Below are 22,121 nucleotides of genomic sequence, written 5' to 3' on the forward strand. Positions count from 1 at the left end.
CTACAATTCCCATCATCCCTGACCACTGGTCCTTATAGCTAGGGATGATGGGAGTTGTAGTCCCAAAAACAGCTGGAGATCCGAGTTTGCGGAACACTAGATCAGAGGATCATTGCCCTTTATTAGGCTACAGCTGCCTTTTTCTGTATCGCTTGAACGATGCCTGCTGCTCTTTGAACGTAAGGAGAGTTCTGAAGCAGGATCAGGTCAAAGGCTCATCTCATCCAGCAGCCTCACAGCGGCCAACTGGATGCTTCTGAATTATTATTATTATTATTATTATTATTATTATTATTATTATTAATCTGGCTGAGTTTCCCCAGCCACTCTGGGCGGCTCCCAATCGAGTGTTAAAAACAATACAGCATTAAATATTAAAAACTTCCCTGAATAGGGCTGCCTTCAGATGTCTTTTAAAGAGAAGATAGCTGCTTATTTCTTTCACATGTGAAGGGAGGAGGTTCCACAGTGCGGGCGCCACTACCAAGAAGGCCCTCTGTCTGGTTCCCTGTAACCTCACTTCTCGCAATGAGGGAACCGCCAGAAGGCCCTCGGCGCTGGATCTTAGTGTCCGGGCTGAACGATGGGGATGGAGACGCTCCTTCAGGGCCTGAGCTCAACAGCATCTCTCCCCATGTGATTTCTAGTAACTGGCATTCAGAAGCATTCTGAATCACTAGTCCCCTTCAATAGTCTTCTCCATGTCTAATCCTGCTTTAAAGCCATTCAAATTGGGTGGCTGTCTCTGTCTCCTGCGAGAGAGAGTGCCACAGTTGGGCTATGAGCTTTGTGAAGGACTCCTTCCTTTTGTCTGGATCTTCCAACGTTCTGCTTTATTGGACGGCCCCAAGTTGCAGTGCCAGGAGAAAGAGAGAGGGAGGGAGGGAGGGAGGGAGGGAGGGAGGGAGAGAGAGAGAGAGAGAGAGAGAGAGATATTCTTGCTGGACTCAGATAGCCAGTGTGGTGTAGTGGTTAAGAGCGGTAGACTCGTAATCTGGTGAACCGGGTTCGATTCCCCGCTCCTCCACATGCAGCTGCTGGGTGACCATGGGCCAGTCACACTTCTCTGAAGTCTCTCAGCCCCACTCACCTCACAGAGTGTTTGTTGTGGGGAAGAGAGGAAAGGAGAATGTTAGCCGCTTTGAGACTCCTTAGGGTAGTGATAAAGCGGGATATCAAATCCAAACTCCTCTTCTTCTTCTTCTTCTTCTTCTTCTTCTTCTTCTTCTTCTTCTTCTTCTTCTTCTTCAGATTCCCCCTCATGTCTCTCGCCTCAGTGCTTCCTGTTGAGAGCTGTGGTACGAGAGGGCCATACGGACATACCATACAGGAAATGACACGGCTTTCGTTCCACAGAAAACACGTGGGCTGCTCTTTGCTACAAAAATGTGTCGAAAGAAGCGAGAGGGAGACAGAAGAGAAGAAGAGGTGAGAGACCTTAACAGGCACAGCGTTCCCAGCCAGCGCACCAGAGGACTAGTTGTAGGAGAAGTGTGAGCCTCCATCCCCAGCGGAGGAAGTGAAGAGGTGACTAAAGGAAATGGAAGCCAAGTCTCACCCCAGATTAGACGGCTGCTGGCTTTGCTTGGCGATGCTCTGGCTGTGTGTGGAACTAGCACAGTCCGCCATTGATGGTCAACAGGAAGGGAGACCTTGTTGCTCGTCAACTCTTGCCGGTAAGTTTGGATCAGAGTTTTAATATTCCTTAGGGTTTGAGGTTTTGGACTGCCTTGGTTGATAGCTCTTTTCTTGTAGTCCAGGGGAGTTCATAGAACCATGGAATGCAGGTGGTGCTGTGGGTTAAACCACAGAGCCTAGGACTTGCTGATCGGAAGGTTGGTGGTTCGAATCCCCACGATGGGGTGAGCTCCCATTGATGGTCCCTGCTTCTGCCAACCTAGCAGTTCAAAAGCACATCAAAGTGCAAGTAGGTACCGCTCCAGCGGGAAGGTAAATGGCGTTTCCGTGTGCTACTCTGGTTCACCAGAAGCAGCTTTGTCATGCTGGCCACAAGCCCTGTCTGCGGACAAACGCCAGCTCCCTCGGCCCACAGAGTGAGATGAGCGCACAACCCCAGAGTCGGTCATGACTGGACCTAATGGTCAGGGGTACCTTTACCTTTACCTAGAACGGGAAGCATCATCTAGTCCAACCCCCTGCAATGCTAAAGAATCTCTGACTGAGATGGCACTCTGCATATGCTCCAAGGCCCTGTTGAATTTGAGGTTAGCTATTATTGGAAGTAAAAGCCTAGCATTCTCAGAGGCCTCACTTCAGATATCCCACTGCAGCGTAAGAACATAGGACGACGGTCCATTCAGCTCAGTACTGCCAACACTGGGTGGCAGCAGCTCTTTGGGGTATCAGGCAGGGGGTCTTTCCCAGTAGAAATGTATGATCTTTACCCAGTTAGTGCCCAAATTATTGACTCAGCCTTTCATAGGAACATAGGAAAGTGTTTAAACCAAGTCATGCTGTTGATCCATCTAGTTCAATATTGTCTACACTGACTGGCAGCAGGTTTCAGACGGGGTCTTTCCTAACCCTCCTTGGGGATGTCAGGAACTGAACTGGGGACTTTCTGCATGCAAAGTTCTACCACTGAGTTCAGCCCTTCCTTTAAGATATAGGAACATAGGAAGTTGCCTTATACTGATCCATGCAGCTCAGTATCACTGATTCTGACTAGCAGGTATTATCCAGAGCTTCTCCCAACCTTACCTGGAGTTGCGAGGGATCAAACCTGGGACCTTCTGCATGCAAAGCAGTTGCAGTCCTGCTGAGCTACAGCCCTTAAATGTCAAATTGACATTCTTAAGCTTAGGAAACCAACAGATGACTTGTGAAAATTATTCCCACCCCTCATTTTTCCTGCATCTTCTTAAAAACAACTGCAGGGAATCACCACTAATTTTCAACATGAAGCTTAGGACATTTCCAGAGGCTTCAGCTAAGGTGTTCTTGCACTGATACCCTGAAAATGAGCCTAATGGTTAGGAGGAAAGATACCATTGTGTTCAGAATGTGTCTCCCCATTTCCAAAGTCTCACCTCAGGGTTCAAGAGAACTATTGCATAACGAGCAATAGAAAGGCTTCTTACATAAGATAGGCCAAGCGGTTCAGTGGTTAAACCAAAGTTTACTGAGATAATTTTATTTGTAATACTGAGAACTTCCTAAGAACTACACTTTGCCATAGATGATATAATGTCTGGCTATCCTATCCACCTTACCTATTCTACCTTGTCTACCTATTTTATATATCACGTTTTTCTATCTTTGCATAGCTTAACTATCCTCTTCACCATAAATGTCAATCTATCTGTTCAATCTATTTCATCTCCCTTTCTATTCTGTCAAATGCATTATCTGTCATTTTACCTATCTTCCTATGCTATCCTTTATTTTCTATATTTGCAACTTACCAATCTTGTGTATATTTTGTCTATTGACCCACATGCTAGTTTCTACCTATAATTCCATAACTTTACAATCCCATGCCTATCTGTCTATCTGATCTGTTCCTATTGTACCCTCTCCTTTTTGTCCATCTTTACAGAGCATATCAGTCTTTTATATCCTTTTGTTTATTGACCTGTGTGCTAGTTTCTATTTTTTTTACACAACTATCCTAGCTACCATTTCTATATATCATTGTCAATCCATTAAATCTATTCTATTTACTTACAATATTCCAACCTGTCTTCTTATCAATTCCTTCTATCCCTTTGTTTATTGAACGGTGTGCATTTTCTATCCATCTCTATATAATTTAATCTTACTTACCGTGTATATCAATCTAGCTATCCAATATATTCTTCCTAGACAGCCAATCTGTCTGCCACCCAATCCTGCTGCCTCTTTCTTTTCTATCTTTCCAGGTCTTATTTATCAATTTATTACGAACTCTTCACCTTAAGGTCCCAGTGTGGGTTACAGCATTAAAAACAACATTAGAACAAATTAAAACAACTAATATTATCTATCATTTCATTATTGAGCCATGTGGTGGTTTAAACATTTCCCATTAATCAAAACATTAAAACCGCATCAGCTGAAAATAAGAATTATACACTACGAACATGCCTAACTTTCCACCAGACAAAAGGGGTACATCTGGTGCAGTTCTTGTTTGCCATAGACTACTAGGTGTCCATTTGCAAGCCTAAATGGCAGCAATTAGTGCTGGGTTAGGCCATAATAATTTCATGAAAAGAGGGAGAGATTTGGGGCTGTTTTCAGGGGGCAGACACATTTCAGTTTCCATACTGCTCCAATTGGTTTGGTAGTCAGCATCTTTCCCCTTCTCCCAGTAATGCTCCATTCCAAGGGATGGGTGTGTCATGATCCACAGGGATGTCTTCCACTAAGAATGATGGCCGAAACAAGAAGTGGCCAGTAGTTTGGCAAGGCTTCAGGACCACGGATAGCACCCCATAAGGCGAGACATGTCACCCAAGTCTTCTCAGCAAAGTCCTCAAGGATCTATAGGAAGGCTAGGTAGTCATTAACTGGAATCCCCACCCCCTGAGTGCCCCTTCAGGCCAGTTAAGTGACCAGTGCCTTTTTCTGTAGCTTCTTTTTCTGTTGGTTTCTTTGAGGCAATGGAGTTTCCGGCTCTGTCAGTCTTTGTTTGGGGTTCTCTTGATCTCCCAAGGAGTCTGTGAACCAGTGATCAAAGGCTGTCAAGAGAGATGTCCCTGCAGGGTTCAGTGGGGAGGCAAGCTCTGGTGCCCACCAACCAACATGGCATGGGTGTGGATTCATAATCTCATCAAAGCTGCAGTTGCTGGAGGACTTAGAGAGTAGAGCCATTGAAGTTAAAGAACACACTGGAAAGCCAATGCAGCATAGCGGTTAGCATGTTGGTATAGGACTTGGGAGACTAGGGTTCAAATCTCCACTCAGCCATGGAGCTCACCACACAGCCTTGAGACAGCCAAAAGCTCTCAACCTCACCTAGTTCACAGAGTTATGAGGATTACATGAGGAGAGGGGAACAATGTACTCCTACTTGAGCTCCTTGGCGAAAAAGGAAGGATATAACTGTAATAAATAAAATAACTTAGGTTAACTGATTTCAGTGGAGCGCTGTATTTTTCTCCCAGGGCCTGGGCTAAGCCATGGTGCCCATCATACACTCAAAGGGGCAGCTGCAAAGAAATATGTATTTATAGTCCTCTTTCCTTGCTCACCTGGCTTGACCTGTGCTTTCTTCATCACCAGGAATTCCCCCGAAATCCTGTGGCAAATGTGGTGGTGGGAAGTGCTGTAAGGACAAGCAATGCCATCAATGCCGGGCACTGCCAATGTGCCCAGAAGGGCAGGAGCTGAGATGTTCAGGTAACCCTTGAGTCAGTCCCTTCTTGCTCTAAGTCACAGGCCTTCCACCTTGGGTCCTCCAGGCGTTGTGAGACTACAAGTCCCATCATCCCCGCCAGCAGAGCCAAGGGTCAGGGATGATGGGAGTTGTAGTCTAACAGCATATGGAGGACAAGACGGACAAGAGGTAAAACCTAGCAAGGTTAAAGGGTCTGGTCTGGCAGAATGTGGTGGATCAGGGCTTGAAACCTGTCAGAATGTGATAGAGCAGGGGGCGGAGCCTGTCAGGGTATAGCAGGACAGAGGGTGGAGTCTGGCAGGGTGTGGTATATCTGAGGGCGGAGCCTGTGTGGTCTGCCAGGTTCTGAGCCTGAACAATAGGCGTGATGGACATCTAATGCCCTATAAAATATATTGTGTAAGGGTGTATGTGAATTATTGCGTTGTCTTTGTTTTTATTTTTCATTATGTATTTTGTAGGGGTTTTTATATTGTAATCTTACGTTGTGAACCACCCTGCAATCGATGTGTATAAGGCGGTATACAGATTTTATACATAATAATAAATATGTTTTACTAGGGTTTTTTTTTGGAACTGAGTATTGGCTTATCGTATCAAATTGTTATACCATCTCACTCAATTTTATAGTTCGCCGCTTATTGAAAACTGTTTTGTACAGACATTTACTAAGCCGAAATAGAGAAAATGTTGCTTTGTTAGAAAGAGTAAAAGCACAGCTAAGAGCCTCTCAGCAGTAAGTAACCACCTCCCCTCTTCCTTCTTCCAGGCACTATTGACTTCAGATATTTCTGCAGCCCATGCCCAAATGGAACTTTCTCTGATGCCAAAGGCAGCTGTTGCAGACCTTGGGCAAAGTAAGTCATTCTCTGCTTTGTAGCATAAATAATAAGAATGCTATTTTATTATAGAAAGGGATGCGGGTGGCGCTGTGGGTTAAACAAACAGAGCCTAGGACTTGCTGACCAGAAGGTCGGCGGTTCGAATCCCCGCGACAGGGTAAGCTTCCGTTGCTTGGTGCCTGCTCCTGCCAACCTAGCAGTTCGAAAGCACCTCAAACAGGCACCGCTCCGGTGGGAAGGTAAACGGCATTTCCGTGCTTTGCTCTGGTTTGCCAGAAGCAGCTTAGTCATGCTGGCCACATGACCCGGAAGCTGTACGCCGGCTTCCTCAGTCAATAAAGTGAGATGAGCGCCGCAACCCCAGAGTTAGTCACGACTAGACCTAATGGTCAGGGGTCCCTTTACCTTTTTATTTTATTATAGGAATATACGAGAGAGACCATTGGTCCATCTAACTCAGTGTTGTCTACACTGACTGGCAGCAGCTCTCCAGGGTTTCAGAGAGGGGACTCTCCAAGCCTGGAGACACAAGCAAAACCAATGCTCAACCACTAAGCTATAGTCCACCTTGAGTGTATCACTCATGTTCCAACCATCATTCTTTCCTTCCTTTGTAGCTGCAAGATGTTGGGGCTTCCAGTTCGACGACCAGGGAACACAACTCATAACGTGGAATGTGGTGACACGAGACCTGTCACTGTAGTGATGCAAACTGGTACGGTTCTGTTTTCTGTATCCGAAATGGGCCTAAAACACCTACACATGGGAATCGCAGAGTTGTCTCCAACACAGTTCTACTCAAAGCAGACCTGTTGAAATGAATGAATCTGTCTGTGGTGCCTGTTCTCTTCAGTGGGTCTACTCTGAGTACAGCTTGCACTGAATACAACACACAGGGAGAACATGGACACAGCGGGACTGGATTCCAATTACGGCTGTTGCCAAATCTCACACACTTGGAGATGTTTTTTGACGCAGACGTTTTTGATGCGGCCCATGCAGGTGGTGAAAATGGGAGGGTGACCTGGGCGTTATTCTGGGGACAGGAGCAAAGATGTCCATGAGGAGACACAGAGATGGGTGTCCTTGGGGCACAGGAATGATGGTCACGGCTAGCAAGAGTGGCAGCAGGTGGCAGCAAATATTAAAGACACGTTTCGGTGTTTGTTTTGTTTTATATATTTAAGTTCATAAATATGCTTCAATATCACAAGGTATAAGAGCTCTTCTTCTTTGGCGATCACTTGTAGCCAAGTAAGATTGTCTTCCATAAACACGGTTTTAACAATGAGTCCGTAAGTGACTGTGGAGGCCAATTCTGGATCCACACATCCTTCCACAGTGGGGACATTGGTTTCCAGGCAGGAGTTGATCACGGTGTGGATTTGCCAAGCGTGCCTTCCTCTTAGCACGTTTCTCCCTTGCGTCCTGAGTTCAAGTGTCTTCAAAGCCCATGACACCTTTGGTAAAGGCTGTCATCACTGCTTTATGTTAGTGCCTATCTGATCAAAAAACCTGAAAACAAAGGGGGAGAAAAAATATATTGTTAAATAAAGAATGTCCTAGAAACAGATATTATTAATTCATCTGTTACAATATTATAAGCCCATTAATAACCGAGTAAAGAAGTGTATATAAAATAATACCTAACTTTTAAAAAGAAAAAAGGGGGGATGCCTTTAAACAAATAATTTTTCTCATCTTTTATAAGAAGATTTAAATCTATAGATGCTCAAGAAAGAAAATAATGATATAGATTAATATGAGAAAAAACCAATGAAAAGATCAATGAAATGGAGGGTTAGAAAATATAAATTATGAACACAGATTAATTACAGATAAATTACCCTCTTAAAATGCTATGTAAGATTAAAGTAATTCCAAATTCTATAAATTAAACTCTCTTTAAAAAAAAATAATTATTAGTTTTCCAATTTTAAAACAAATCAACAACAACATGCAAACATCAACAAATACAAACAAACATACAAATGTAGTTTCTTAACCTCATTTTCATAAACCTCCTTACTCGGACTTCCCCATACCTCACCCTTTTTGCATCCTTATTTTACAGTTTTTCAGCAACCGTTTTTGCCAATTAGATTTAAACTTATTATCTTTCTCAATTTCACCTTAAATCATCAAACAATTTCAGCTGTAATTCTGCGTCTTCCTTCCCCTTGACATTTTAGCACTCCTCAATTTTGTAACAGTCCTTAAGATATACTTTATACTTCTTCCAGTCTTCCTCCACCGTCTCTTTCTCTTGGTCACGGATTCTGCCGGTCATTTCTGCCAGTCCCATAAAGTCGATCACTTTCGTCTGCCATTCTTCCAGTGTGGGTAGTTCTTGTGTCTTCCAATACTTTGCTAGAAGAATCCTTGCTGCTGTAGTGGCGTACATAAAAAAGTCTTCTTTTTTAAAAAAAATATTTTATTAAATTTTCATAGTACACAATATACATACAAGATCCCTTCACCAAAAAATAGTACACAAAAAAATCAGAACAAATACACCAAAAAACCATATAGAAAAAAGGAAATAAAAAAGAAAAAAGAAAAAGAAAAAAACCAACCATTCAATACAATTTTTTTATATATAACTAACTGGACTTCCTCACATCTCCTTTACCCTGCATTATTTATATTAAAAATATCAGCAAATTATTACCTTGTTTCATACCTTATTTTGTACTTTCCAAATATTATACTTCTAAATTTAAGATAATTTTTATCATTTACTCATACCTTAAATTTAAACATATTGTTGCCTTAAATTTCGACCTTTTCTTACTTATAACTTAATTTTCTATTTTACAAAATCTATTTGCTGGAACTGAGATTTTCTAAATCGTGCAGATACTTAACATTCATACAACTTATATTGTTTTTGTAAATAGTCCTTAAACTTCTTCCAGTCCTCTTCCGTTGTTTCTTCTCCCAAGTCTCGGATTCTGCCAGTCATTTCAGCCAATTCCATATAATCCATCAATTGCGTCTGCCACTCTTCCAGTGTGGGCAAGTCTTGTGTCTTCCAATACTTTGCAATAAGTATTCTTGCTGTTGTTGTCGCATACATAAAGAAACTTCTGTCCTTCTTTGACACTTTCTGGCCGACAATGCCCAAGAGGAAGGCCTCCGGTTTCTTAATGAAGGTATATTTAAATACCTTTTTTAGTTCATTATAGATCATTTCCCAGAAGACCCTCACTTTTGGGCATGTCCACCAGAGGTGAAAGAATGTCCCCTCAGCCTCTCTACATTTCCAACATTTATTATCAGACAGGTGATATATTTTTGCAAGCTTGACTGGGGTCATGTACCACCTATATATCATTTTCATAATATTCTCCTTCAAGGCATTACATGCCGTGAATTTTATTCCGGTGGTCCATAACCTTTCCCAGTCCTCAAACATAATGTTATACCCAATATCCTGAGCCCATTTTATCATGGCTGATTTAACAGTCTCATCCTGTGTGTTCCATTTAAGCAGCAAGTTATACATTCTCGAAAGTACCTTAGTCTTTGGTTCCAACAGTTCTGTCTCTAATTTCGACTTCTCCACCTGGAATCCTATCTTTTTATCCAATATAAAAACCTCTTGAATTTGAGCGTAGTGTAACCAATCTTGCACCTTATTCTTTAATTTCTCCAAGCTCTGCAACCTCCATTTGTCTCCAATTTTTTCTATTATTTCCCAATATTTCGGCCAACAGGCCTCCATATTGAGTCTTTTCCGGGCCTTAGCCTCCATTGGTGATAGCCATCTCGGGGTCTTACTTTCTAGTAAGTCTTTATATTTTGTCCAGACAATAAATATTGCTTTTCTGACAATATGGTTTTTGAACATTTTATGAATCTTTACCTTGTCATACCACAAGTATGCATGCCAACCAAAAGCATTGTTAAACCCTTCCAGATCTAGGACATCAGTGTTCTCAAGAAGTAACCAATCTTTCATCCAGCAGAAAGCTGCAGCTTCATAATATAACTTTAAATCTGGCAGGGCAAACCCCCCTCTTTCTTTTGCATCAGTTAATATTTTAAATTTTATTCGGGGCTTTTTGCCCTGCCAGATAAACTTAGAAATATCTTTCTGCCATTTTCCAAAACATTCTACTCTGTCCACAATCTGTAGAGTTTGAAACAAAAACAACATCTTTGGCAATACATTCATCTTTATAGCTGCAATTTGACCCAGCAAGGAAAGTTTCAATCTTGACCAAATTTATAAATCCTTTTTAATTTCTGACCAACATTTTTCATAATTATCTTTAAATAAATTCAAATTTTTAGCAGTCAAATTAACCCCTAGGTACTTCACTTTTTTAACCACATTTAACTCTGTCTCATTCTGAAACCTTTCTGCTTCCAAAGATGTCAGATTTTTTACCAAAACCTTAGTTTTTTGCTTATTCAATTTGAATCCCGCCACCCGACCAAACTCATATATCAGTTCCAAAACTCTTTTCGTACTAGATTCTTCCAATACTTTGCTAGAAGAATCCTTGCTGCTGTAGTGGCGTACATAAAAAAAGTCTTGTCCTTCCTTGACACCAATTGGCCGACCATGCCCAAGAGAAATGCCTCTGGTTTCTTATGGAAAGTACATTTAAGTACCTTCTTAATTTCATTATAAATCATTTCCCAAAAGGCTTTTATCTTTGGGCAGGTCCACCAAAGGTGAAAGAAGGTGCCTTCAGTCTCATTACATTTCCAACATTTATTATTGGGCAGATGATAAATCTTCGCAAGCTTGACTGGGGTCATGTACCACCTGTAAATCATTTTCATAATATTTTCTCTTAGGGCATTACATGCCGTAAATTTAATACCGGTGGTCCATAACTGTTCCCAGTCAGCAAACATAATGTCATGACCTATATCCTGTGCCCATTTAATCATAGCTGACTTGACTGTCTCATCTATTGTATTCCACCTCAGCAACCGATTATACATTCTTGATAAATTCTTAGTATTGGGTTCTAACAATTCTGTTTCTAATTTCGATTTCTCCACGTGGAAGCCAATTTTCCTGTCTTGTTTAAAAGTCTCCATTATTTGGTAATAATGGAGCCAGTCTCGTACCTTGGACTTTATTTTCTCAAAACTCTGTAATTTGAATTTGCCACTTTCTTGTTCTAAGATTTCAAAATATTTTGGCCATTTAGATTCCATATTAAGTTTCTTCACCTCCTTAGCCTCCATTGGTGATAACCACCTAGGAGTTTTATTTTCCAACAAATCCTTATATCGAATCCAAACATTGTATAATGCTTTCCTAACAATATGGTTTTTAAAACCCTTGTGAACTTTAACCTTGTCATACCATATATATGCATGCCAACCAAACCTATTGTCGAATCCTTCCAAGTCCAGAATGTCTGCATTCTCAAGAAGTAGCCAATCTTTCAGCCAGCAGAAAGCTGCCGATTCATAGTACAGTCTTAAGTCCGGCAGGGCAAACCCCCCTCTTTCTTTTGCATCAGTAAGTATCTTAAATTTTATTCTGGGCTTTTTGCCCTGCCAGACAAATTTAGATATATCTTTCTGCCACTTCTTGAAACAATCTAGTTTATCCACAATTTGTAATGTCTGAAACAAAAATAACATTCTAGGCAATACATTCATTTTAATCACTGCGATTCGGCCTAACAAGGAAAGCTTCAAGTTCGACCATATTTCTAGATCTTTCTTTACCTCTGTCCAACATTTATCATAATTGTCTTTAAATAAATTCACATTTTTAGATGTCATGTTAATCCCCAAATATTTTACTTTCTTTGCCACCGTTAACCCAGTTTCATTTTGAAAACTCTCTCTTTCAACATTTGTTAGATTTTTTTCCAAAACTTTAGTTTTTTGTTTATTCAACTTAAATCCTGCCACCTGACCAAAAACTTGAATTAACTCTAAAACTCTTTTTGTACTAGTGTCTGGCTCTTGTAAAGTCAATACTAGATCATCTGCAAATGCCTTCAATTTGTAATGTTTGGCTCCGACCTGTACTCCTTTTACCAGCTGGTCCCCCTGATCATATTCAACAAAACCTCCAGGACTGATATAAAAAGTAATGGGGATATTGGGCACCTCTGCCGTGTCCCTTTTTCTATAGAAAGTTCATCAGTAACCACATTATTTACAATTAACTTTGCCTTTTGTTCAGAATATATTGCACCTATACCATTTTCAAACCTTTGGCCTACCCCCATCCCATGGAGATTCTTCTTCATGAAGTTCCAAGAAATATTATCAAAGTTTTTCTCCGCGTCCACAAAAATTAAAACTGCCTTTGTATTAATATTTACAGTCAACAGTTCCATAATGTCGATTATATTCCTTACATTGTCTGATAAATGTCTTCCTGGGAGAAAGCCTGCCTGGTCCTTGTGAATCTCCTCCACCAACACCCTCTTCAGTCTTTTTGCTAATATGTCAGCAAATATTTTATAATCCACATTAAGTAATGATATAGGGCGGTAATTCTTGATCTGATTTTTTTCAGTTTCAGTCTTTTCTTTGGTATAAGTGTAATAAAAGCTTCTTTCCACAATTCAGGTGCCTTTTCCCCCTCTAATATTTCATTACAAACCTCCTTAAGCGGCTGTATTAACCATTCCTTCAATGCTTTATAGTATCTGGAGGTTAGTCCATCTGGTCCTGGAGATTTCCCTAGTTGCATGTTTTGAATGGCACCCTCTATTTCTTGATCCGTTATTTTCTCATTTAAAACCAACATACTTTGTTGCGAAATTTTTTGTAATCCATATTTCTTAAGAAAATCTTCTATATCTCCTTCGTTTTCCGGCCCCTGTGCATATAATCTTCTGAAATAGCTCTGAAAACAGTTGCTGATCTCATTTGGTTTAAAAATGTTCTTTCCATCCACCTCCAGGTTTGTGACTGTGTTCAGTTTCTGTCTCTTCTTCAATTGCCATGCTAGAAGTTTCCCACATTTATCCGCTGATTCGAATGTCCTCTGTCTCATTTGCTTAATTTTCCATTCTATCTCCTGGTTCATCAATTCCATGTACTGCATCTGATAAAACTTAATTTCTCTCAAAATCTCATGAGACTTTGGTTTAGACCTCAATTTCTTTTCTCCTTCTTTTATTTTTTCCAGAATCTTATCTTTCTTCTCATTTTGTTTCTTCCTCTTTAAAGAATTCTGTTGTATTAGGAAACCTCGCATCACGACCTTGCTTGCGTCCCAAATCACTCTTTTCTCAACATCTGTCCTCAGATTTATCTCAAAATAGTCCCTCAAAGTTTTTTGGGCCTTTTTGTAAATCTCCACATCTCTGAATAGGGTGTCATTCATTCTCCATCTGAAGGAACCAGCTGTTGTTAATTTCATTTCCATCTTTACTGCGTTGTGGTCGGAGCATGTCTTTGGGCAGATTTCCACTTTTTTTATCTTTGGAGCCATTCCACTAGTAGTCCATATTTGATCTATTCTTGTCCATGTCATCTGTGCCTCTGAAAAGAATGTTCCCTCTCTCTCAAGAGGGTTTCTTGTTCTCCAGATATCAATCAAGTCCATATTTTCAGTCATTTCAAAGAAAGTCTTAGGTAGTCTCCCGTCCTTAGAAACCACCTGTCTTTGTGCTTTGTCCATATTAGTAGAAACCACGCCATTCATATCTCCTAACAGAATCACCTTATAGTCCAGATAGTCCATTAATATCTCATGCAATTTCTTGTAAAATTCTGCTTTCCCTTCATTTGGTGCATAAATGCCAACTGTCAAAAAATTTTCTCCTTGGATTTGTATCTCAATTGCCAAAATTCTTCCATGTTCATCTTTAAAAATCAGTTTTGGGGCCAATTTCTCCTTTGCATAAATCACCACTCCTCTTTTCTTAACTTTGTCTGATGAAATAAATTCCTGTCCTAATCTTTTATTTATAAGCAATCTTCTATGTGCCCTTGTCACGTGAGTTTCTTGTAAACAAATCAAATCCAATTGTTCTCTTTTCAAAATGTGAAAAACCTCATGCCTTTTTCTGGGAAGATTCAGTCCATTACAGTTCCAGGTTAGAAATTGCAGAGACATTATTAATTAGTTACCTCCAGCTGCTCCCTGCAGCTGTTCTTCTTCCGTTCGTGACTTAAGTCCAAATGTCAGGTTTCCAAGATCTGTTTCAGAGGTCGATTCTAGCACTCCTTTCAGAAGGTCCTCCTCGTTTCTGTCCAGGAATTGTTCTTTATCTTGCACTGTTCTTATTTTAACTTTCTTTCCTTTGAAGTTAAAAGACAAACCTTGTGGAAATTCCCACCTAAAAGGTATGTTGTTCTTCTTCAGCAGGTCGACCAGATTCTTATAATAGGTTCTTACCTCCAGAATGCATTTTGGGATGTCCTTGTAAATTTGCACAGAAGCATTTTCAATCTGAAGAGTTCTCTGGTAATGCAAGTTTAGTATTTTATCTCTTTCCTCTTTAGATCTCAAAGTTATCAGACAATCCCTTAGGATCTTCCTGCCTTGCCTTCTGCCCAATCTGAAGGCGGTTGTTATCTTGAATTCTTCTTCCTCTGGGTTTACCTGCCAAAATTCTGAAAGTTCTTTTGTGAGAAAGTCCACTAGGTTGTCCCCTTCACTTTCAGGGACCAATCTAAGTCTTAAATTCCTCTCCTTCCTCTGCATCTCCCACAAAGACAAGGCCGCCTCATGTTGGTCAAGCTTCTTACAAACTGGCATTAAGTTTTCCTGTGTGGTTTCTGCAGTAAATTTAGCTTCTTCCGCAATTTTTCGGATTGTAGCGTTTTCTTGAACCAATTTATTTATAGTTTCTGTAGTAGATGTAATGCTTTTGGTATTTAAATCTAATTTTGTTGTAAGTTCTGTCAGTTGTTTGGTATTTTCCGTGCTCTGCTTTGTCAAATTTTCTAAAGATTCATTTATTTTAAGTAGTGCTTGTGTCACTGAATCCATGAATACACTTATTCCTTTCTCCTGTCCAGCTGCGCCTGTTGGCAATAAGCCTGATATTGAGCCCCTTTTCTTTTGTGCAGCTTTAGCTTTAGATCTTGTTGCTATCTCTTCTGCAGAGCCGCTCATGTCCCAAGGTCGTTCCCACAGGAACAGCTCTTAAGTGGAAAAATCCAGTGACTTGTTTTTTGACAGTCTATGTTACAACTGTTACCTTTCAACCCTCTAGAGGGAGCAATTCAGTGTATCCAGTAAGCAGAAGAAACAAAGAAACCAAAAGCCCTCAGAGGGAAAAAGTTTTTAACAACAATCTTTCAATCTTCTAATTGCAACGATGTTATTTCTGTAGAGTCCCAAAAATTATATCCAATAAAGTCTCCGCTTTGCAGCAGGTCTTATCTGACAGTCCCCTGTCAAAGTGCTTCACCCAGGCAGTCTGTTCCCAGAGTCAGAGACAGCAGAAATTTTTCCCTTAAATTTTCTCTCATGCAGGTTAAGCCAAATTCCCTTTTCTTCCCCCCCCTGCTCCTGCTTGCTGGGGGGGGGGGAGTTAAAGTTCAATGTCAAAGTTAAACAGTTCAAAAAATTCAAAGTTACTTTTCTTTAATTGCAGCTTTCTAATTCCGTTGCTTTAAGAATCATGCAATCCGGGGGAGGCAGACTTCCTTTATTTACCGTCCCCGATTTCGGCCAAATTTCAAGAAATTTTTATAGTCCCAATAAGGTTTCCAATCCTACTTACGGGTATTCAATTTCAGTCCAAATTTCAGGAAGGAATCGGCGCTCTCCGCCTATGGCGATGCGGCTTCACTCCATGGGCTGGGTAGCGACTCTCAGCACCGCACGCACCCCCGATGCCACTCCAGAGCCTTTAAAAAGGCTCCTTAACAGTAAAGGGGGGCGCAAATGGTGCCCACCAAGTCTCCTTGTTCACAGGCTTCCGCGCCTGTGATTTTAGGGGTCCCCGCTTCGCCGTAGCGGTCAGACCCGAACTCGTGAAGCAGTCCTCCTCCGGAGATCGAAGGGAGGACCGCCATTAAGCGCTGGCGCCGACCGGAAGTCCCTATAAATTAAACTCTCAACCCAATTAAACTCCAATTAAAACAGACAAAATGGATTAAATATATGAGAATGAATTATAAGGAGGAGTGTTTTCTTCATCTTCCTTGTTTCGAAAATCTAGTGCTTGTTTTTAAAACCTGCTGCAGAGAGGAGGGAGTTATGCAGTGTCCTCACGCTAGGAATGAGGAACAAGCCACCGGGTTCTGAGTTTATATAAGGCCTGGTGTGCTGGGATTGGCCCTTGGGAGGTCAGCTGACAGAATGCTCAGGTGGCTGGTATTGCAGCCTAGATGGCGCCCTTGAAGCACATCTAGGGAGTTGGAGCTCAAAGTTCCATTGGCGGGTCTATGCAGCAGATTATTATTATTATTTAGCAGCCAGTCATTTTAATGTGTTTTTATTTATTTATTTGAATGGTGTCTTATGTTTGAATACTCCCCGGGTGTTTTATGATATGATGGTAAAATAATGCTCTTATAAATACATAAATCTATGCACATTAATTCTTTAGATTCCACAGTGACGACTATCTTGACCATTGTGACAGCAACAGGCCTCTCTCTTCTCATCCTGCTGACGTTCTTTTTAATCATCTGCGTATGGACACAGAAGAAGAAACTTCCCCTGGTGGAAGGTCAGTGTAGCTTTTTGACCCCCTCCTGGTGCCCACCCAGAGTTCCCTCCTAACCTAGCCATAGCGGTATCAGTCAAAAGCCTAGTGTCAAAGGGCGAGCCAGCAGTAAATCACAGTGCTCAAAGTTGGCACTAATTCCTTTATTAGCAAAAAGACAGCGGCGTAGCGTGGGTTGTCAGCACCCGGGGCAAGGCAAGTGATTTGCGTCCCCCTAACCCGGGGTAAGGCAAGTAATTTGCGCCCCCTAACCCAGGGCAAGGCAAGTAATTTGCGCCCCCTAACCCAGGGCAAGGCAAGTAATTTGCGCCCCTAACCCCTAACCTGCCGCCGCTGCCAGCTTCTTCTTGCTGCTGCCTGGGCTGGTCAGGTGTGGTTCTCTCCCACGCTCAGCGCTGCGCTGGGCGTCCGCTGCACTGTCCCTCCCCCAGATAGTCCCTCCCTCGCTCTCTCTCTGCTCCGCACCACACGCCTGGCACCCTCCCCCTCCACAGTGGGCGGCGACCTGGCAGCTCGGATCAGATTCGCACAGCCAGCACTGCAGTGAGAGAGAGTGAGTGAGCCAGGTAGGGGCAGAGAGCTGTGAGTGTGAGCGCCCCCCCCAAATGTTGCACCCGGTGTGGCTGCCCCCCCCCTGCACCCTCCACGCTATGCCACTGCAAAAAGACGATCCTCACAGACTTGGCTGAGTGTCAGGCCTAATGAACACAGCAGCTCGTCTCTGGGAGGTCTTACCCCACGAATCAGTTGCTGTGACCGAAAGCCCCCACCTCCCCACAGCTAAGTCCCCTCCTTTCTAGGCCTTTCCCCCAAGTAATCAGAGACTGCGCCTGCGTGCAGACTGCTGCTCCTCCACCCATTTCAGCCCTCTTCTGGTTCTGGGAGACAAGCAGGGAGGGGAGCTTGTCACAGCAGAAGGGGGAGACACCTGCAATTCTTCACCAGCCTGACTCATCTCTGCCTCTTGGCCTCTCTGCCCCCTCTTCCTGTTTCAGCTTGATTCTGGACTTCTCTGCCACCGACTCTCCTAGCTCACTAAACCCTGTTACCTCTTCCAACACCTCCTCCTCCTCCCCCCAATCTTCTCCCTCTGACCACTCATCATCATACCACCACCAGTCCCCGTTCTCTGAGCCTTCTTCCCTTAGTGGGTCCCCAGCTGGTTCCCCCCCACCACCATTCCTCTGCATCCAACTTGTCCATGACACCTGGACTACACCAACTTCCAGTAGGGTTGTGCTCTGGATCTGACCCAAGCCCGGATCCAGCGCCAAATCACCCTGCATTGAGTGGAGAGACAGCCCCAGTCAACTCAGGTTGGGTTGTCCCACCCAGAGCGATCTGGACCTGACAGAAGGTGGGCTGGTTATGAGGCAGGGCAGAAACAGAAGATGCAGGCAGTCTCTGCAGGATCTGCTTTGGCAGGGCTTCCTTGTAGGGAATGTGCTATCAAAGCAGCACCCAACAGGATTGAACCCAGCACCTCCTTCTCCCTCCACACCCCCCCCAACCACAGGTTTAATTATTCCATGTCCTCATTTTTTGTGCCCATCAACCCTTGCTTGCCTGGTTGGAGGGTACTCCACCTACTGCATGACAATAAAATTTACATTCATTGCTCCACCCACTTTGGCCTTTGGCCCCGCCCACCTCTGGGGCATGCCACATTTCCCAGGAAGGAATGTGGTCCTCAGACATCCCTCCTCCTTGTCTTACCATTGGTACCTTTGTCCTGCAGAGCCTGAATCCGTCCACCCTTCAAACTTCCTAGGATCTCATCATGAAGACACCTGCAGTTGCCAGTTCCCAGAGGAAGAGCATGGGGAGAACATGGACAAATGGAAGGCCTCACAGATCTCTTTGGCCCATTGAAAGAACTTGGGGCGAATCCACAAGCATGTGCAAAACTCGCCCCGCAATATCTAGGCGGCTGGACTATATGAATGGCAGCTATTATCTTTGTTGTAGCATGATGGGGCTTTGGGCGCCTGAGCTGTTTCCCTCTAGGTTGGCTCCTTCACTGCTACTAGCTGTCTCTAGATCAGATCACCTGCTCCACACCCTGTGACTTTGAGAGCTTTCCTTGCTGGCTAGGCAAATCAGGTTACGAGGAAGGATCTCCAGGAGATGGAAATTCCAACCCTGCTTTCCCTATTCACCCATCCCCAGTTGCAACTGCTGGAAGAAGCCACCCACCTCGCTTTCCTAGGCAGGGTTTGGAAGATGGAGAATGCAGCAGACGTCCTCATGGGTAGGGCAGCAGACATCCGATTTTTTTTTTACAAAAACACTGGTCCTATGAGTACTCCATGGGTATGAAGCCAGGGAAGGTGGGGCCAGAGGGCAGGGCGGAGTCTGGAGTATATTGGAGGTGGAGCCAAAATGTGATTGGGAGGGTTGTGGGCGGAGCCTTGCAGAATCTGACTTCCCAGACTTCCTTCCTGGTTCTCTGAGAGAGGAGGGTCTTCTCCAACTACATTTCAGGCTAACTGAACTGAATGGACCTGAGCCAGCCTTGCCCATTTACTTCCAAGGGATTTACTTTGAGCCGGATTAGCTCAGCTCAGAATGTCATTTCACTGGTCAGATCAGCAATCGACCGGCCAGTTAGCAACCCTGTCTATGTATATTGGTGGGGGCGGCAGGACATGGCCTGGGCACAGGCATATGATTTGTGGTACTCAGATAGAATGACGTGCCCTTCATGCCTAGGACAGCTTTCCCTTGATTGGCACGCTCCTGATGTTGTGGGCAACGTCTCCCTTTGTCCCTGACCATAGGGTGAGGCAAGGTGTAGTCTAAATCAGTGTTTCCCAACCTTGGGCCTCCAGCTGTTTTTGAACTACAATTCCCATCATCCCTGACCACTGGTCTTGCTAGCTAGGGATGATGGGAGTTGTAGGCCAAAAACATCTGGAGGCCCAAGGTTGGGAAACACTGGTCTAAATCATTTGGAGGCCCCTGGCTTGGAGACACCTGCTCTAAGAGCCTCTCCCTGTTTGGTAAGCAAGACTCAGCTTAGAATGTGCAAAATGGCAATCTTAACAGGATCCCCCTGAGCTTTTCCCCACCCTCTGGCACAATGTGTATCTCCAACTGCAGGCTGCCTGGAGGCTTTTCTGCTTATCTCACCACCCCCATAATGACGTCCCTCCTCACGCTCTGTTCTGGAGGCCGTTGCCGTGAGCTTTCCTTGTTTCGAGAAACCTGCTTTGGGAAACCTGAAGGCGTTTTTTTCCCTCTTTTACTCTGCTGCTTCTTCCACAGTTTCAAAGGGTGCAATTCTGACGCAAGGGAAGAAAGTTTGCTTTCATCGCCAAAGCAGCGGCGCCACCCCCATCTCTTAACGAGAATCGCCTTTTCTTTTTTTAATTTTTAGAAAAGGAAGAGGGGGGGGCAACCCCAGAGCCTTGAGCTGCGCTTCCTTTGTGAAACTGACAATTCTCTGTTAAAACAATAAAGCTTCAGCTTCACTCATTTCTTTCTTTCCGCTGCTAGTAAAGAGACTGTGGAAATTCGCGACTGTGATAGTGGGTGACCTCATGGACACTTTCCCTTTCTCTGAAACGCGCCACGACGGAGTGTGTGCCTCTTTAAAATGTTTTCAACCGATCGCCGTGACTCACAGCTTCAGGTGTTTTCCCCACTTGAATTTCAGGACCAATCTGAAGAAAGGATGGTTTTGTTACCCGGCTGGAAGCTGGGGGTGTGCTTTGTGCTTGCGCACTCTCAGCGGCGTAGCATGGGTTGTCAGCACCCGGGGCAAGGCAAGTAATTTGCGCCCCCTAACCTGGGGCAAGGCAAGTAATTTGCGCCCCTAAGCCCTAACCTGCCGCCGCTGCCAGCTTCTTCTTGCTGCTGCCTGGGCTGGTCGGGTGTGGTGTTCTCTCCCGTGCTCAGCGCTGCGCTGGGCGGCCGCTGCACTGTCCCTCCCCCAGATAGTCCCTCCCTCGCTCTCTCTCTGCTCCGCACTGTAACGCACGCCTGGCACCCTCCCCCTCCACAGTGGGCAGTGACCCGGCAGCTCGGATCGGATTCGCACAGCCAGCACTGCAGTGAGAGAGAGTGAGTGAGCCAGGTAGGGGCAGAGAGCTGCGAGTGCGAGCGCACCCCCCCCCCAAATGTTGCGCCCAGTGCGGCTGGCCCCCCCTGCACCCCCACGCTACGCCACTGCACACTCTCAGACAACTTCTTTCAACCCCGCTCAGATTCTGAAGCTGTGTTAATCTCGCAAAAGTGGGACCGGCATTTTCACAAGGGGGGGGGGGAAGCAACAGGGTGAGGAAGGAGAGGCTACAGTCCGGTGCATTCATGCAGAAGGCCACTGGTTCAATCCCCAGCATCTCCAGGCAGGGACGGGAATGACCCTGTCCAAAACCCTGGAAAGTTGCTACCAGTCAGTGCAGACAATACTGATATGGCTTGGGATAAGCAGCTTCCTGCGTTCCTATGAAAGGTGGAGTTAACAGTTTGGGCACAACCTGAGTAAAGATCATACGTTTCTATTGGTGTTTTGTTAGAGAGGATTTCATGGTGAGAGGTCACAAGCTGGACTGCTGGCTTACACAGAGGCTCAGTAGGGGCAGCTGGCCAGGCAGTGTCTGTCACTGGCCGCAGCTCAGTGGTGGGGCATCTACTCTGCGTGAAGAAGGTCCCAGGTTCGTTCCCCGGCATTTCCAAGTAGGGCTGGGAATGTCCCCTCCCTGAAACACTGGAGAGCCTCTACCCATCAGCTTACACAATGTTGAATTAGACATGCCAGTGGTCTAACTTGTATAAGGCAGCCTTATGTGAAGGGACGTAGCACGGTGGCAGAGCATCAACTTTGCATGCAGAAGGTCCTGGGTTCAATCATAAGCATCTTCAGGAAGAATTGGAAGACATCCCTGCCTGAAGGCCTGGAGAGGCGCTGACAGTCAGTGTAGAGGATGTATTGATTGGCAGCAGCTCTCCAGAGTGTAAGACAGAGAAGGAACCCTCCCATCAACAGTGACCTGATTCCCTTTTGCCTGCAGTTGCCAGGGCAGTGGCATAACATGGGTTGCTGGGGCCGGGGCAGGGCAATTGGGTGGACTGGGCAGCTGGGTGGAAGCATGCACCTGGGGTGGGTGGGTGTGCTGTGTCTGCAAAACACATGGCTGCTGCTGGTGGTGGTAGTAGTTGGCTGTGCACCTTCTCAGCTTGACGGCTCTGCTGCCTCCTGGCTTGGCATGCGGGCATCCCTTTAAGGGCCATGAGGAGAAGGTGGCACCACCCCAGGCCCGAAACGTAACTTGCCTCACTGTGGCTCTGGAAGGCGTTGGGAGCTCA

The 22,121-nt window shown here is 44.3% G+C and overlaps 1 protein-coding gene and 1 long non-coding RNA gene across 2 annotated transcripts; one reads left to right on the plus strand and one right to left on the minus strand.

Moving 5' to 3' along the window:
• Nucleotides 1–1,339: 1,339 nt before the first annotated feature.
• TNFRSF18 (TNF receptor superfamily member 18) lies at nucleotides 1,340–18,683 on the plus strand (the record flags this gene model as incomplete). Its single annotated transcript, XM_079987320.1, has 6 exons — nucleotides 1,340–1,676; nucleotides 5,227–5,343; nucleotides 6,111–6,198; nucleotides 6,801–6,898; nucleotides 16,692–16,814; nucleotides 18,550–18,683. Exons 1-6 carry the CDS (start codon nucleotides 1,541–1,543, stop codon nucleotides 18,681–18,683), a joined length of 696 nt encoding a protein of 231 aa, XP_079843446.1. The 5' UTR covers nucleotides 1,340–1,540.
• LOC307222280 lies at nucleotides 7,351–18,642 on the minus strand. Its single transcript, XR_013841715.1, has 2 exons — nucleotides 18,528–18,642; nucleotides 7,351–7,698 (listed from the first exon to the last, which is right to left on the minus strand). It is a non-coding gene; the product is annotated as an uncharacterized lncRNA (long non-coding RNA).
• Nucleotides 18,684–22,121: the final 3,438 nt, after the last annotated feature.

Source organism: Podarcis cretensis (genome assembly GCF_951804945.1).
Source record: "Podarcis cretensis genome assembly, chromosome: 8".
NCBI classification, from domain to species: Eukaryota; Metazoa; Chordata; class Lepidosauria; order Squamata; family Lacertidae; genus Podarcis; species Podarcis cretensis.